This window comes from Cnephaeus nilssonii (genome assembly GCF_951640355.1).
Source record: "Cnephaeus nilssonii genome assembly, chromosome: 21".
Lineage (NCBI taxonomy): Eukaryota > Metazoa > Chordata > Mammalia > Chiroptera > Vespertilionidae > Cnephaeus > Cnephaeus nilssonii.
Window position 1 is genome coordinate 20,894,304 of NC_137092.1, and position 15,823 is coordinate 20,910,126.

At 45.5% G+C, this 15,823-nt stretch overlaps 1 protein-coding gene across 1 annotated transcript in view; it reads right to left on the reverse strand.

The window, feature by feature from the left end:
• The window catches only part of ASTN1 (astrotactin 1), a gene marked incomplete at its 5' end in the record, with an annotated part of 288,747 nt that overhangs the window by 77,911 nt on the left and 195,013 nt on the right, over positions 1–15,823 (reverse strand). The window contains one exon of the mRNA XM_079762051.1: positions 1,790–1,864. Within this exon, the coding sequence (XP_079618177.1) occupies positions 1,790–1,864 (75 nt within the window). The remainder of the gene's footprint in view (positions 1–1,789; positions 1,865–15,823) is intronic.

Here is a 15,823-nt window from a genome sequence, read left to right on the forward strand (position 1 = left end):
ACAGTCACTGAGCAGGTCACAGGATTTTCCTGTGGCCACTGACAGTTAGGTTTACTCAGAGTGGTTTTGGTTCAAGTTCTTAATACCTAAAATCAGGGAATCATGACCCACTGATTTCATCTGAGAGATGCATTATTGCCATGCTGGTGACCAGAATGATTCATCACTTACTGATGAACACACTGGCTCCTGAGAGAGCGCGCTGACCGCACAGTCCAGCCTCATAGCCAATCCCATCTGTAGTGCTCAGGTGTCACTTCCAGGTGGCAGCTAACGAACTTGAAAAGAGTAAATGGTGCTTGTGGGGATGCAAACACAGTTTTGGTGCAAGTTCTGCTCTAATAGCAATTTCATTAAGGAGCTTGCTTTTTAAAATGTTAGTGTTTGACTTTTAGGGGAATGGCAACTTATCCATGTTCATCAGCCCGACTCGGCCAGGCTCTCCATCTGCCTTATCTTGATCACCCTTGGAAGGTCCTGGCAGTTCAGCAGCAAAAAAAAAAAAAAAAAAAAAAGGGGGGGGGAGTGTCAGCCAAATGATAAATCATTGTTGGAAAATTTCAATGTCCAAGTCACAGTCTAAGGATATAGCTGTCTTCTCCTGTAGCGTAAATCCTCAAAAGAAGCCTGCAACCAATGCCATAAACATGGCGCAGCCTGCCCCAGGAGAGACAATCAGGAGAGAAAAGTTCGGGAAGGGAAGGCCCCATAAGGTGTGAATCTGTAAATCTGCACTCTTGCTCAGAGCATGCCTTAGGAAAACGCCTCAGTGGACAAGCCCAGCCCATCCCCAGCAAGCAGGGAGGAGGAGCAGGAGGAGCTGGAGCAGAGGAGCCAGCTCCAGGAGCAAGTGCAGGAGCAATATTAACATCTGGGCCAGGACTGGATGACAGGAGGGGTTTGCAAAGGCAGCAGTGAATACGTGAGGCTCAGCACACTATCCAAGTGCAGTGAAAGGAAGCACATTTGTCCCACCTTGCTCACCATTCCTCCCTAACGCAATGTGGTAGCTCAGAGCATCCTTTTGACATCAGACACTCCTGCAGAATTGTTTCCTGCCTCCACCAGAGGGCGCCGTCACAGAGGGTGATGTATTCCTACCCACAGTGGCAGGCCCAGCAAGGTCTTCACCAAATGCAAGTTAAGTGAAGGATAAATTGACAAAATAAATGGATAAAATCTTAGTTTGGAAATAAAGATGTTTTCCTGCTAAAGCCTGGTGTGAATGAGACTTTATAAAAATCAAATAGTTTATAGAACCCAAATTCTTCTTCTGCTCATTGACTTTTCTAATATGTGACATTCCCTGGTATGTAGGTAGAAATTTGGGAGGGATTAGAAACATCCAATTTGATCAGGAGGGTGGCAGATAAAATAATAATAAAGTAGATCTGAAAAAAAGGGGTGGCAGGGTCAGAGAGATTAATTTTGAATAACTTAAGACTTTATGAGGAAGGTAGAATTAGGTGCACAAAGGAGATGCAGAGAGCCATGCATGTAATGGAGCCCCATTTAACAAAGTGGAAAGGGGAGTCTCCAAGATGTAAAGTGAATCACAGGGATCAGAGAGCAGGTGAGGAAGCCAGGACCCCACAGAATCCGTGTGACTGCAAAAGCCTCCACACTGTCACTGGGCATGATTGGGGGACAAATGCTTTTGTTACTAGGAGGGCAGAATGACTCATCAAAGTGTTGCCTTTCCACTTTACCGCTAGGAAAGCAAGCTCAGTGGGAAGTGGGACATGGGGCTTAAAGACATATATAAGCAAGTCCCTAGACAACCACTCACCTGAATATTTTATCAGAAGGCTGCTCTCCCAAAACCAGGTCAAAGCCTCGCTGAAATATTGTGTAAGGCCAAGGCCTAAAAGGAGAAACATCATTCCATTAAAGTCTACTCAACACACACTCCCTGCACATCTGTCCACTTTGTGCAGGCACCAGGCTGGACTCTGGAGGCCCAAAGACAGCGAGTACCTAGTCCCTGTCCTCAGGAATCAACACTGATGTCGGTTTACACAGGAGCTTGAATGCAGGAACCCAGCCAATAACAGGATCAATGTAAAAATCACTGAGCCACAAGGAAGAGTGACATTTAATAGACATGAACACTGGAACGATATAGAGAGTAAAACTATATTAAGGTGGACCTCCCATCACCATAACTCATGGATGGCCCTTTGGATGTGGCTTGAACAGAAACAGCTTAGGCTCACTTAAAAGAGGGGGGGTGGGCAGCATGATTTGTCAGAGAAGGTGGAGCCTCTGGAATCAGACAGTTCAGGTTCAAATCTTGTTCTGCTGATGAAACAGCTGTCTGACTTTGGGCAGGTTATTTACCTTATTGAGTATAATTTTATCACTTGTAAAAATTGGGTTAGCAAGAGCTGCCTCATAGACCACTGTGAAGATTAAGCAAAACTTTTAAGCCAAGGTAAAGGTTCATACGGGTCCTCCACACGTTCCCTTTCTCTACTCAGAATGGCATGAAGATTCCAGGTCTTCTGGTTCCAGATGTTTTTTAAAATTTTAATGTCACCCATTTCTCAAACAGAAACCACTAAAATGGTATTTTAAAAAGAATCCTTAACCACAAGCCTCCCTAGTGAATAAGTGTCTCATATACTTGAAAGTAATAAAACTATTTCTTTTAAATAGTATGTATCGTTTCACTAACCCAGATGTCCAACCCCAAGATTATTTGCTCACTGAAGCGAGACTTAGGAAAGCCCAGAATTGTGCTGGGTTCCAGATATTTTGCACACTTGATGGACTGAGCCCTTGCTGTCATGGACAGCAGTCTTCACGTATCACCCAATTATACCAACCCAATAACCCAGTAATAGAGGATTTCACTGTAGACATGCCTTTACTTTTCAAGGCCTATAAAAAGTCAGGAGAATACATCAACATAATTATTTGGGGCTAAATCTAATACTAGGCGTTAACCCAGTGTTTGTCAGGGCAGGGGATATCACCCAATAGAGGGCATTTAAGGGACGTCTGTGGCAGATGAATGACACAATGACTGAGGACACTACTGGCAGTTAGAAGGTAGGGCTAAGAAGGCTAGAACAGGGCCATGCTCAGACAGCTCTGTAAACAGCACATTTCCCCAAGCCCTCCAAACTTTTGAATGTCTTGCTACACTTTTATGAGGTGAAAACCTGCTTATAATTATCTGAGCCTAGCTACTAACTCCATTTACTAATAAGCACAGAGTAGCTTATACAATTTTAACATATGATGAATTTTCTAGGTGCATAAATTCCATATAAATTAAGGGAAGATTATACATTATTACTTAGAAATTTTACCGTTTGTTCATAATTTTGGAAAATCATGTCATTGTCTGAAATGCTGTTCATGGTCATTGAATCACCAATAAAGAATCTGCATTAGACTGGATTGTTCTTAGATTACATTTTGGTGAATCTACATTGGCTGCAAATGTCTGTGAACTATATATACTTCTCCTATTTTAACATTACAGAATATTTACTGGTACGCATTAAAAGTTACTATATCATTATAAACTCGAGGTCCGGTGCACAGATTTGTGCACTGCTGGGGTCCCTCAGTGTGGCCTATGGGGATTGGGTTAAAACCGGCAGTCCAAAGCCGCCTGCCGCTCCTGCTCATCCTAGCCCCGCTGTGCTTGCTGCCGCTGCTGGGTAGGCTCGTTGCTGCTCCACTGCTGTCACCAGGCTGCAGTGGCTAATCATGAGCCCTGTGTCTGGCGCCCATCAGTCAGCTGAGCAGCACTCCCACTGTGGAAGCGCACTGACTACCAGGGGTCAGCTCCTGCGTTGAGTGTCTGCCCCCTGGTGGTCAGTCAGTGAGCATTATAGCGACTGGTCGACCAGTCATCTGGTCGCTTAGGCTTTTATATATGTAGATTACTTCACTGTTAAGGCATTATACTTATTTTTTGAAAAAAAAATTTAACAGACTTTATTATTTATGAACTAGAGGCCCGGTACACAAATTTGTGCACTGATTGGGTTCTCTTGGCCTGACCCGCAATTGGGACTGATTGGGGCCATCTTGCCCAGTCCTGATCAGAGCCAATGGGGGTTGGCTGGCCAGGGAGGGACCTTGGGAGGGCTCCAGGGCGTGTCCAGCCCATTTGGTCCAGTCCCGATCAGCCGCACCCCAGCAGCAAGCTAACCTATTGGTTGGAGTGTCTGCCCCCTGGTGGTCAGTGCATGTCAAAAACATTTGTTATAAAATAGCATGCTGGGTCTGGTGAGGTTGAGAACCACCAACTTAACCCAACCTGTTAACCAATTAACTACTCCAAGGACTTGGTACCTGCAAAGGGAGGCCATTGGGGCTACACGAGGGAGTGGTTGGGATGGATGCATTCATTTTTTATGCTTACTATTTATACACACTTTATTCCTGGAATCCAATTTAGAAATATTTGGAGGCAATTAGAATTGGCTCCAAAAAGTACCCAAACACTGTGCTATGAATAACCAACCCCTGCATCAAAGGCCCAGCTCTCATGTGGTTTTATGTTTGTTCTGCTAATTTCACTGAAGGTGACCCCATAAAGTGGGGTTTAAGTCTGATTCTTTTTTGTTGAATAATAAATGATGATTTAAGGCCAGCTAAAAAATGTCTTAATTAAAGAAAAAAATCCAGAAATCATGATTTGTCCCATATGCTTCTAGACACTTAGAAAAGGCAATCAAGAGAGGAGAGAGACATGCAACTTTCTCTTTTGGGCAAAGTCACATTTTCTTTACTAGCTATTTAATAATTTCAAATAGCACACATTTGCTTTTGAGTCATCAGTAGTACTCAAAACTGGTATAATGTGTAAACTAGAGTTAATTCTTGGCATGGTTCCTAGGTTGTTTGAAAATATATTTGGAGGAACCAAACTTTAGGATGTTGTTGATTACAATGTGAACAATTAATTTCATAGAGTAACATTAATAAACCTACAAGTCATAGGTAACAAAATAAGCCAGGACCACTAAGCCCACATCACCATATTGCTAGGTAGGTCAGGGCAAAGGGACTTCCTGCTCTGGAGAGGCCTGAATGGTAAGAAAGGCAACTTAGATTCAAAGGACACAGATGTGCAGTGTGGATACCACCCTGGTCACATTGAAAGGCAGGAGCGTGCAGTGGTTAGGACATGGGCTCTGGACCAGCCTGCCTATTTCAAATTCCAGCTTAGCCAACAATCGCATTGTGACCCATGAACAAGTCCCTCAATCACTGATGTCTCCATTTCCTTATCTATAAAATGAGACTGATGGTAATCATTGTATCTACCTGGTAAGATTGTTATGAGGAGAAGCTAGTTAATATACAGTAGTTAAAGTGTTCAGAACAGTATCTGGCATTTAGTATTATACAAGCATTAGTTAAATAGGTTAAATTTGCTAGTTACCTGAGTCAAGTATAAATACTATAATAAAGATATCCCCCAATTTCTCTAGAGGAAGAGGTGCAGATGCAATGGCAATACCAGGCTTCCACTCAGACTGTAAATGTTGGTGTGTTGGCTGGAGAGAAGGCAATAATGAGTATGGAAGCCTGGGTGCCCCACCCATCTCCTAGCCAGCGATCACTTTGCAGGCAGTGACTATACAGTACTGACATTAAACCCACAGAGAGGAAAGAACATATTGTGAAATGGTAAGAGGAATCAGCTGCATAATTCTTCAGCAAAGGAATAAAAGAGAATTTACTATTTTCTTCCCTCTAGTCAGGAATGATGTCAGAGAAATGGGAATTCTTATTTGACTTATTTAGCAAACATTTATGGAGGGCCTATTGTGTGTAAATTGTGATGCCAGGAAATAGGAGTTGGGATTAAGAGATTTTTCCTTCAAAGGAACCTATAGTCTTTTTGAAGAAACACACATAGATCCAAATAGAAGAGAATGAATAAACGGGAAGAGGGATGGAGGTATAGGGGACATGCTAAGTGACAGTGAGGGGAGTTGTGTCAGTTCACTCATCACGGGTGCTTGGAAGGCTGGGTGTTGGCAGTGCATGGAGTGATAGTTGGGGGATTACATGAGTGAAGAAGCTACCAAGGGGCCATATAGGAAGAGGCACAGACAAAGCAATGGAGAGCTGGACCTAAAAGTACCAGAAACATTTTGGAGCTGAGTTACCTGAGACCAACTGAGAGGAATGACCTATGTAGAAGGGCTCTCTGTGTCCGAGTGAACTGAATTGGCCCCACCAAAGAAGAGGCCATCACTGAGCCACATGTCCATGCATAGCTGGACATGGCCTTGAAGATGCCTGGAAATACGGTCTCTAGGGCTGTAGAATTGTCCTCCTCTCCTTGCTATTTCTCACTCTGCAGGTGTCATTAGGTCACACTGGCTACTGCATGTGCTAGAGGCAGGGCCTCTGGCAGCTCCAGCTCCTATCTTTACATTAGACCACAGAGGGGCACTCCCCCTGATCATTAGGAAAGAATAATCCCTGGGAAGACTGCTGGGCATATCCTGGATCAGATGACCAACCTGGGCCCATCAAGGCAGAAGGCAAGTCCCATTTGGTCTTCAGGGCTAGAGCTGGGGAGAGGGTGAGTGTCAAGCAAAACAGTAATTTCCACCTGAGTTGCTCTCTGCTCATGGTGGCACAGGTGCTGCCTCCATTACGAGTGGGTGGCAATACTGAGCAGCTGGTGCCAACAGTAGTTTTGTGGGAAGAGTGCCCAAGGACAGTGTCAGGCCCGATGAGCCCTGCAATTGGACAGAACCTTTAGTCTCTTGACTTCAATTTAGATGTGTGGCCTCCAGCATTCTCTGTTGTGCATTGGGCAAGCCAGTCACATCTTCTTGGTTTAGGAAAATTGGCAGAAACAAAACTCAGAAGAAGTCTGTTTGCTTGTTTATGTCTTCTTGCTGACAAATCAAGACCGTGAAGACTGTCCTCCCTGTGGGCAGCTACAGATGGCAGGGGCATCGAGGGCAAGCACAGGAACCAGCTGGGATCCCTGCCTCAGGCAGACACATGATCTGTGCCTCCGAGGAGCACCATTGTCATGAAAACACAGCAGCCCAGGACACACATGCAGACTGTGTACACTGAGGACAATTAGTAATCTTCCCTTTGCCTTTTCTCTTCTCTCCCTGCCTAACACAATTCCCACAGTTTATGCAGACTTCTTCCTAAGCACTGGCAATTTCTAAGCTTTCAGCTTCTCTCAATTCTTGCTCCTCCTCTTCCCTAAGACACAGCAGCTGTTGCAGGGTTTTTCCCTTCATTCTTGGTATTGGGCTTGCTTCTTGTGCCTTTTTTCCACTGTGTAACACAGACCCAACTGAGCGATGACCTCCTACATGGCCAGCTTGACCAGAAGACCTGGATATCCCTTCACAATGGCTCTCTCAGTGCAGAAAGTGACCACATCTGCTCTGGACAACAATCCTTTAAATGATGTTTTGATTAAGTGCTAGTCCCAGCTTTTTACCTAACTGTGGCACCTGAGATGGAGGTTGGAAGCTTTTGGTCAGTGTACCTGAGATGGGCTTCCTTGTGGAAAACTTATCATGGGGGGAAAGGAGGGGAACAGATGTGAGATAGTTATATAGATACATAAAAACATACAAAATAGGTGGGGGATAGAGAGACTACATGTATGTATGTATGTGGTGTATGCATGTATTTAAGCATGCATGCAGTATGTGTATACAGTTCAATGCAGAGAGAATGTTTGAGCTAGAGCCAATGCTAAATAAGGCATTTTATGATGAGCTGGCAGAATCTAGGAGCTTCTTTTGAACTTATATAACCCTCCACCTATTACTAAGAGAGCATTTTACAAATGACAATAATTTGTCCATCTCTATATAAAACTCTAATATGCAAATATATCTTATGGCGGAACAACCCAACAACCGAAAAACCAAACAACCGGTCGCTATGATGTATGCTGACCACCAGGGGGCACGCACGGAACATGGCAGGCATCTGCCACGGTGGGATGGTGGAGCAGGTGAGTGGGGCACCAGACCAAGGCGGGGCGCTGGTCGCTGTCATTGAGGTGAGCCTCTGGTTGTTACTGAAAATTCTTTGCTCCCGCATGCCGCGGTCCCACTGGGCACTCGCACCTGCTGCTAGCGCCAGAGCCGCTACTTCATCCCCTGCCGGTGCCCGCCTGATTGCTCAGCGCCATCAGTGGGTGTAAACAGCGGCTGCCGGCCCTGATCACCCCTGAGGGCTTCTCTACCTTCCCTGCTCCTGAGGGGATATTGGGGTAGCAGCTGCCACTCGCACCCGCTGACAGTGCTGGCCTTGCTTGCACCCACTGCTGGCGCCAGCCCCAGCCCCAATCACTCCACGCCATCAGCTGGTGCGAGCAGGGCCGGCGCCATCAGTGCGTGGGAGTGGCGGCAGAGAGAATGGAGCTGCTGGCAGATAGGGGACCTGGGGGTGAAGGGGTGGCTGTGGGAGGGGCCAGGCAGGGGCTCGGAGGATGGGCCGAGACCTGCCTCTGTGCCCACTGCAGCCTCGCGGCCCACAGTTACTTTCAAGGTACACAAATTCATGCACTGGACCCCTAATTCTATCTAGTAAAACAGTAATATGCAAATCGACCATACCTCCACTACACCCACAAGCCACGCCCACCATCCAATCAGGGGTGAGTATGCAAATTAACCCAACCAAGATGGCTGCGGCCACAGAGCGAGCAGGAGGCTTGGGTTTCCCCGTTGATGGAGGAAGCCATGTTTCCTGCACACTCTGGCCAGCCCAGGCCTCTGCTCAAGGCTACAAAGTTTCAATTATAGAAGATAAATAAATCCCAACAAAAATGACTGTGGCCACGGAGAGAACAGAAGGCTTGGGTTTCCCCAGCGATGGAGGAAGCCAAGTTCCTAGCCTGCCCTGGTCTCCGCTGAAGGCTACAAAGTTTCAATTATAGAAGATAAATAAATCCCAGATCCCAGAGCCTCTGCTTGGGTCTCTGGGGGGCCTGGTCAGCCTGCAAACCACCACAGGCCCCTGGCCCAGGCCGCCCCATGCCCCAAGGGAACCCCCACCCTGATTCAGGACACCCTTCAGGGCAAACCAGCTGGCCCCCACACGTGCACCAGGCCTCTATCCTATCTAATAAAAGAGTAATATGCAAATTGACCGTCACTCTAACACACAAGATGGTTGCCCACATGTGATCAAAGATGGCTGCCCCCATGTGGACACAAGAAGGCCAGCAGGGGAGGGCAGTTGGGAGGGACCAGGCCTGCAAGGGATGGCAGTTGGGGGCAATCAGGCCTGCAGGGGAGGGCAGTTAGGGGTGACCAGGCCGGCAGAGGAGGGAAGTTGGGGGCGACCGGGCCTGCAGGGAAGGGAAGTTGCAGGGGGACCAGGCCTACAGGGGAGGGCAGTTAGCGGTGACCAGGCCTGTAAGGGAGGGCAGTTAGGGACAATCAGACTGGCAGGGGAGCAGTTAAGCATCAATCAGGCTGGCAGGGGAGTGGTTAGGTGGTGATCAGGCTGGCAGGCAGAAGTGGTTAGGGGCAATCAGGAAGGCAGGCAGATGAGCAGTTGGGAGCCAGCAGTCCTGGATTGTGGGAGGGATGTCCGACTGCCCATTTAGGCCCGATCCTACCGGGATTGGGTCTAAATGGGCAGTCAGATATCCCTCGAAGGGTCCCAGATTAGAGAGGGTGCAGGCAGGGCTGAGGGACACACATCCCTGTGCACAAATTTCGTGCACTGGGCCTCTAGTAGTTAAATAAAAGCACTGTCTTAAGCTTGCCTTTGGCCCACATTAGGCCAAGTTTCTGGTGGAAGCAGGGTTTCAAACGTTCCCACCCAGCTACTCCCAACACTGGGGTCCTGGTCTAGGATTTCACAACCATACATAATGTGGGAGTTTTGAAACAAATGTTCCTTTTCTCATTCAGGTAAATTCATTTGCAAGGGGAGAGCAGTGAAATAAAGAGAGAATAGAGATTCATTTTTTAAAAATGCTTCCAGAAAAGGGTAGTTTGTACAAGATACAGAAGTAAAGAAATAAAGGGTAAGAAAATGATTTCTCCAGGTACCCAGTTGGCTGAAACACCCCATGCCTCAGTTGACCTTAATGGTGATCTGGTGTGACGAGTATGTGCCACTGTCCTCACAGCCAGTACTGGTTCTGGGAGGAAGAAGTACTGGAACGCCTGATGCCTGGGTTATCTGGTAAACCTGTGGTTTTATCCAAGGTTCAATAATAAGGACAATGATGCCCAAAATTTCTACAGGACGCTTTAGGGTCTGGGGCCTTTGCATATGTTATTACTTTACCTGGAATTTCTCCCCCTCTCATTTCCTCAGATGACTTACACTATTATTCAAGTCTGGCTAAAAATTACTTCCCAAAGTAGCCCTTCCCTGGTTCCCCAAGACTAGGTTATGACCCCTTGTGATATAAAGCACCTATAACCATAACTTGTACATTATATATTTAGTAAAGAGTTTCCCCCACCAGATATGTCATCATCATTGCTATATTCTGACTGTCTAGTATAATAATGCCACAGAGCAGGTACTCATGAAAGAATTAGACTGTCACAAATGAGGCTGAGAGTCTGACAGACCAGGGTTCAGTCCTGGAGGATGGTGTCCATTGCACTATGCAACCTCAGGTAAGTCACTTCATCTCTCCCAGCTCCAGTCTCTTCATTTATAAAATGTGGGTAAAGTAGTTCCTGGAATTGTTAAGTAAACATGTATATACTTAGCACAGTGCCTGTCACATAGAACAAACCTAACCAAGTTGGCTATTATTATTAATCATAATTAACATTCCCACTGGTGAATAGAAAATGCATTTCTAACATCACATTTTAAAAAGTTAATGATGATCATGGTATATTTTACAAACTCTTGCTATCTGTAAACATGTAAATTTCATATAAAAAAGTTAAATATTGATGTGATTTTATTCATTATTTAATGTTGACTAACAGCTAAACAAATTCATTTAGAATTTTTTATGCAAAAAAACAACAACATATTTGTCACTAACGAGCCAGGCAGCTAGAAGTGTTGGCTCTGGAGCCAGACGGAGTAGGTTTAAACTACCACTAATGAACTCTGCCCTTGGTTAAAGTCATTCATCCCTGATATCATACTACTAATGGCCCGGTGCACGAAATTCGTGCACATTAAAAGGGAATTAATTAGAGGAAATCTTACCTATCAATAGATAGACTTGTAAATTGACCATACCTCCGCTATACCACCAGCCAATCAGGAGTGATATGCAAATTAACCCAACAAAGATGGCAGTTAATTTGCATACACAGGCGTTCTGCCCCACCCCCGGTCTCTCAGGGCCTCTGGGCAGCGTGGGAAGGCGGGTCTGGAGTGGAAAGAGGAGGCTCTGGGGCCTGAGTGGAAAGGAGCTGGGCCAGAGTGGAAAGGCGGTGCTGGCAGCCAGAGAAAGGAAAGCCCATTCTAGCATGAATCTTCGTGCACTGGGCTTCTAGTATCTTAATATTGCTATTTGCCCTTTCTCTATAATAGAAGTGTCAGACCCGGCTGGCCCCACCCACATTGGATGAGATCCAGACCTGGCCGGCCCCACCCCCATCAAGTTCTGCTGGGTGGGGGGCACAGCCTCAGGTCCACTGGCCTGGTGCTGGGCGGGGGGCACAGCCTCCGGTCCCCCATCAAGCCCTGGTGTGTGGGGGGTGCAGCCTCAGGTCCCCCGGCCCAGCGCTAGGGCGGGGTGCGTGGCCTGAGGTCCCCCGGGCTGGGGCAGGGGGTGCACCTTGAGGTCCCCTGTCAAGCCTCGCCGGGTTGGGGGCACAGCCTGAGGTCCCCCGGGCAGGGTGTGCGGCCTGAGGTCCCCCGGCTGGGCACCAGGGCAGGGGGCATGCCTTGAGGTCCCCCGTCAAGCCCCACTGGGCAGGGTATGCAGCCTGAGGTCAAGCACTGCAGGGCGGGGGGCACAGCCGCAGGTCCCCCACCCTGGCCTGGCACCACACAGCCTCAGGTCCCTGCTGATCACTTGTTATGGGAACCCCGCCTCCGCTGTTGGTGCAGCCATCTTGTGATGGTGTGGGGGTTAATTTGCATATTACCTCTTTATTATATAGGATTCCATCCATGTTCTCTTCTTGCCCAAGTCATGTCAATACCACCCAGCCCCCCTCCCCCGACACACACATTTCGGAGCCTGGCTCACTGTCCTCTCTGACACTTCCCCACAATTTTTGGTGACTTCAGTAGCTACTGAAATGATCCTTTTAATTCTAAAACCATACCTTAATTTTTCTCCTCAAGTGATCCCCCTCACTCCATGGTCATAGCCTAGATTACCAATATCTACAATTCTTCCTGGGCCACAATTTCAAGGATCCCAATAAGGGCCTTCTGGGCTCAGTCCTCCTGGGCTTAGTCCTCCTGGTGCCACTGCACCTTTCCACCCACCTGAGACTTCACATCCATTCATTCAACCACCGTCTTCCTGACCCTCAAGTATCTCACGTACTCTCTCTCCTCTTTACTCAGATTAAATTCTATGACCCACTAATATAATCACATCTTTCATGTAACCTCAGCTCTCTCTCCCCTCCGTTACTTTATCAACTTGTCAGAACACTCCAATACTGGTCAAGCTCAACCACCCTTAGGCTCCATTTCTGCGTTTGCACAAATGAATGCAGTTGGCAACCACCCTGATTGGTCTCATTTTAAATGTCACACCACTGACCTCAAGTGGGCTCTGAATACTACCTAATGATCAAACTACATTTTCCGTTGGTGTCTACTCTCCCATCTCTATATTGTTATTTCATATAATCTTTCTCATCAAACTTCCAACACTGTTCCCCGTCCTCACCTCAGCTAATGACCTGCTTCCTATGTGATCAAGACAACAAAGGCAATCAGATTACAAGTTTTCCTCACTATACCCACCTATCTTTCCTTGTGCTCATTCCTTGATCATCCTTCCAGTAATTAGGCATCAACAGTTTGTGTTCCTGTTTAGGATGCTGCCATCCCAACTCACCTTATGAGTCTATGGGACACTAAGATATAAGGGAAGGAGCCCTAGATGGAAGTTACAAATCAATCTCCCTTTTGTTACTATAACCTCAATCAAATAAGAACACCCTGGAGCCTCAATTTCTTCATTTGCAGAATGGAAATCATGAGGGACAGCATACTCCATACAAAGTTCACATTGTTGAACAAAGTGTATATAAATAAAATTCAGATCCTTGATAATCTTTGATTATTTTTGAATCAACTTTTTGTTTGCAGTTGGATTCTATATTTTGTGTATATGTTCATGTGTGTGCTTAACATAAATTATCTCATTTAAAGATAGAACTTGGGAAAACTGACACAATTCCTGCTGCCTCTCAGTGGTTCAATTTTCTTGTCTATAAAATGGGATAATAGTAGCCCATCAACTTCAGTGAATTAAATGAGTTAACATGTGCAAAATAACTTAGGACAATGTTGGATATAGTATAATGGTAGCTATTATTCACACATTATTAGGAACACTAGTTCTAAATGTTGAAAAGGGTTTCTCCTTAAGAAATTTTAGAAGCATATAAAACCATTTTTAAATGACAATAATAAACAAAGTGCTGTGACCCCCCCCCCCCCAATTTTGGGATTCAAAGATATAACCCTTTCCCCTAAAATTGGCAATAAAAACAAATACATAATTATGATGGTTAATTTTATGTGTCCACTTGACTGGGCCATGGGCTGCCCAGAGAGATGATCAAACATTATTCTGGGTGTTTCTATGTTTGAATAAGATTCACATTTGAATTGGTGGACTGAGTAAAGCATATTGTCCTCCCTAATGTAGGTGGGCCTCATTTGATCAGTTGAAGACCTGAATAAAACAGGAAGGCAGACCTTCCTCCAAGAGAGAATTCTTTCTGCCTAATGGACTTCTACATGAGACATCAGTGTTTTTTTTCTGCCTTTGGATTCAAAATAAAACATGATGTTTCTTGTGTCTTGAGCCTCCCAGCCTTCAAACTGGAACTACATCACTGATTCTCCTGACTTTCAGGCCTTCGGACTCAGAATGAAATTACACCATCACCTTTCCTGGGTCTCCAGCTTGCTGGATGCAGATCTTGAGACTTGTCAGCCTCCATAATTTTATGAATCAATTTCTTATAATAAATCTCTTTCTATATATTCTGCATGTTTTGGGTTCTGTTTCTCTGAAGAATGTTGACTAATATACACATATACACATACACAAATGTAGAATCCATGTTTAACCTTCATGTTAACACAAAGCATGTCAGAGAATAAGGGACTGACCGAGGGGACATGGACACTGACCCCAGTTATGCAAGAGACTTCAGTCCTTAACTTCTAACACATGCCTTATGGGGAGAAAGGACAGGCATCTGCTTCTGTAGACTCACAGATAATCAGAGAAGGTAGGGTCAGAGACCATCTGTCCTCATGGGGGAAGTCAGCCCAGAGACTTGCAGCGCCCCTGTATATTCTGGGGTCAAGGATTACATAAAGCAAATGAAAAAAGTCGAATGGGTCAGAAAAAGCTGATAACAGTAGCTGCCATTTATTGAATGAATACTGACCACCTGCCAGGCAAGCACTAAGCTCAGTGCCATACACGCATCATTTCACAGCCACCTGGAGAGCTATCAGCTATACAGTTATTATCCCCAGGATGCAAAGGTAAACAAAGGTTCACCAAGGTTATGATTTGTCCAAGGTCACACAGTTAGTAAAGGACAGAGGTCAGCATTAGCATGGATCTCAGAGCCTATAATTTCTCCCACACCTTGCTCTCCCCCTCTCACCATCATGGGTATACAGCTGCTAGAGGAAGTGTACAAAGACAGTACTGGGTCTCTAGGCAGGGATGCTGCCTGGGTACTGGCCTGGCTTGCCTACCCCTGGCCTCTAGGTGCAGGTGGTGGACATGGCAGATGTTACCTATTGTGCACAAGAATTACCTGTTCGCCTGCCTGTTTTTGTAGGGCAATTCTAGCATACACCATGTGGTATTAGGTCACCTGTTTATCTGTCTTCCTCTCTAAATATCCTCTCACTGACATAGCTACTAAATCTCCAAAATCCTTGTGTCTTTCACAAGTGACATTTGGCGGAATGATTCTAAAGCCTTGGGGGACATTAGATTCACCCCAAAAATGGGCACAATTATTCTCAAACTTTAGTTGCTCTCATTCCATATATCTAGAGTGGACCACACCTTGGTAGTTTGGAAAAGTGGATTATTCTAAAGCACACAATAGGTTGAGACCTAATATGTGCCCTGCTTATACACTCTCTGCCCCAGCGAATCGTTATGAATGAGTCTGGCAGTCTATAAAATATGATTGCCATAAAAACAGCAACTGTAATCTCGCCTAAAAATTCACTAGAACCCACTTTTCAAATTTCGGAATAATCATGAGATGGAGCATACTGAGTTCCTTCCTATCCCCTTTATTGATGAATTAAGATTCCCAAATCGCATTACAAGTATACTAGTATAAGACATACATTTGTTTTTATAAACTGTTTGTTATTTTTATTTCAGTGGGTCAACATTTCCATTAAAAGAGTATTATATAGATTTGAGATTTTCATGCATTCATAAATGAATCCACAGGTCCAAATGCCCTCCACATGCATACATACATATACACACACATACATGTGTCTGTGCACATGTCACATATATACACATACACACACACAAATTCACACACGTTGCCACAGCTGCAACAATTCCCTTGGGGTGGGAGAGAAGGAGTTAGGTGGCTGATAGGATGCCTCTTCTGCTCTTAATGCCCTGGCAGCTGTTGTGAGTTCTGAAAGCAATACT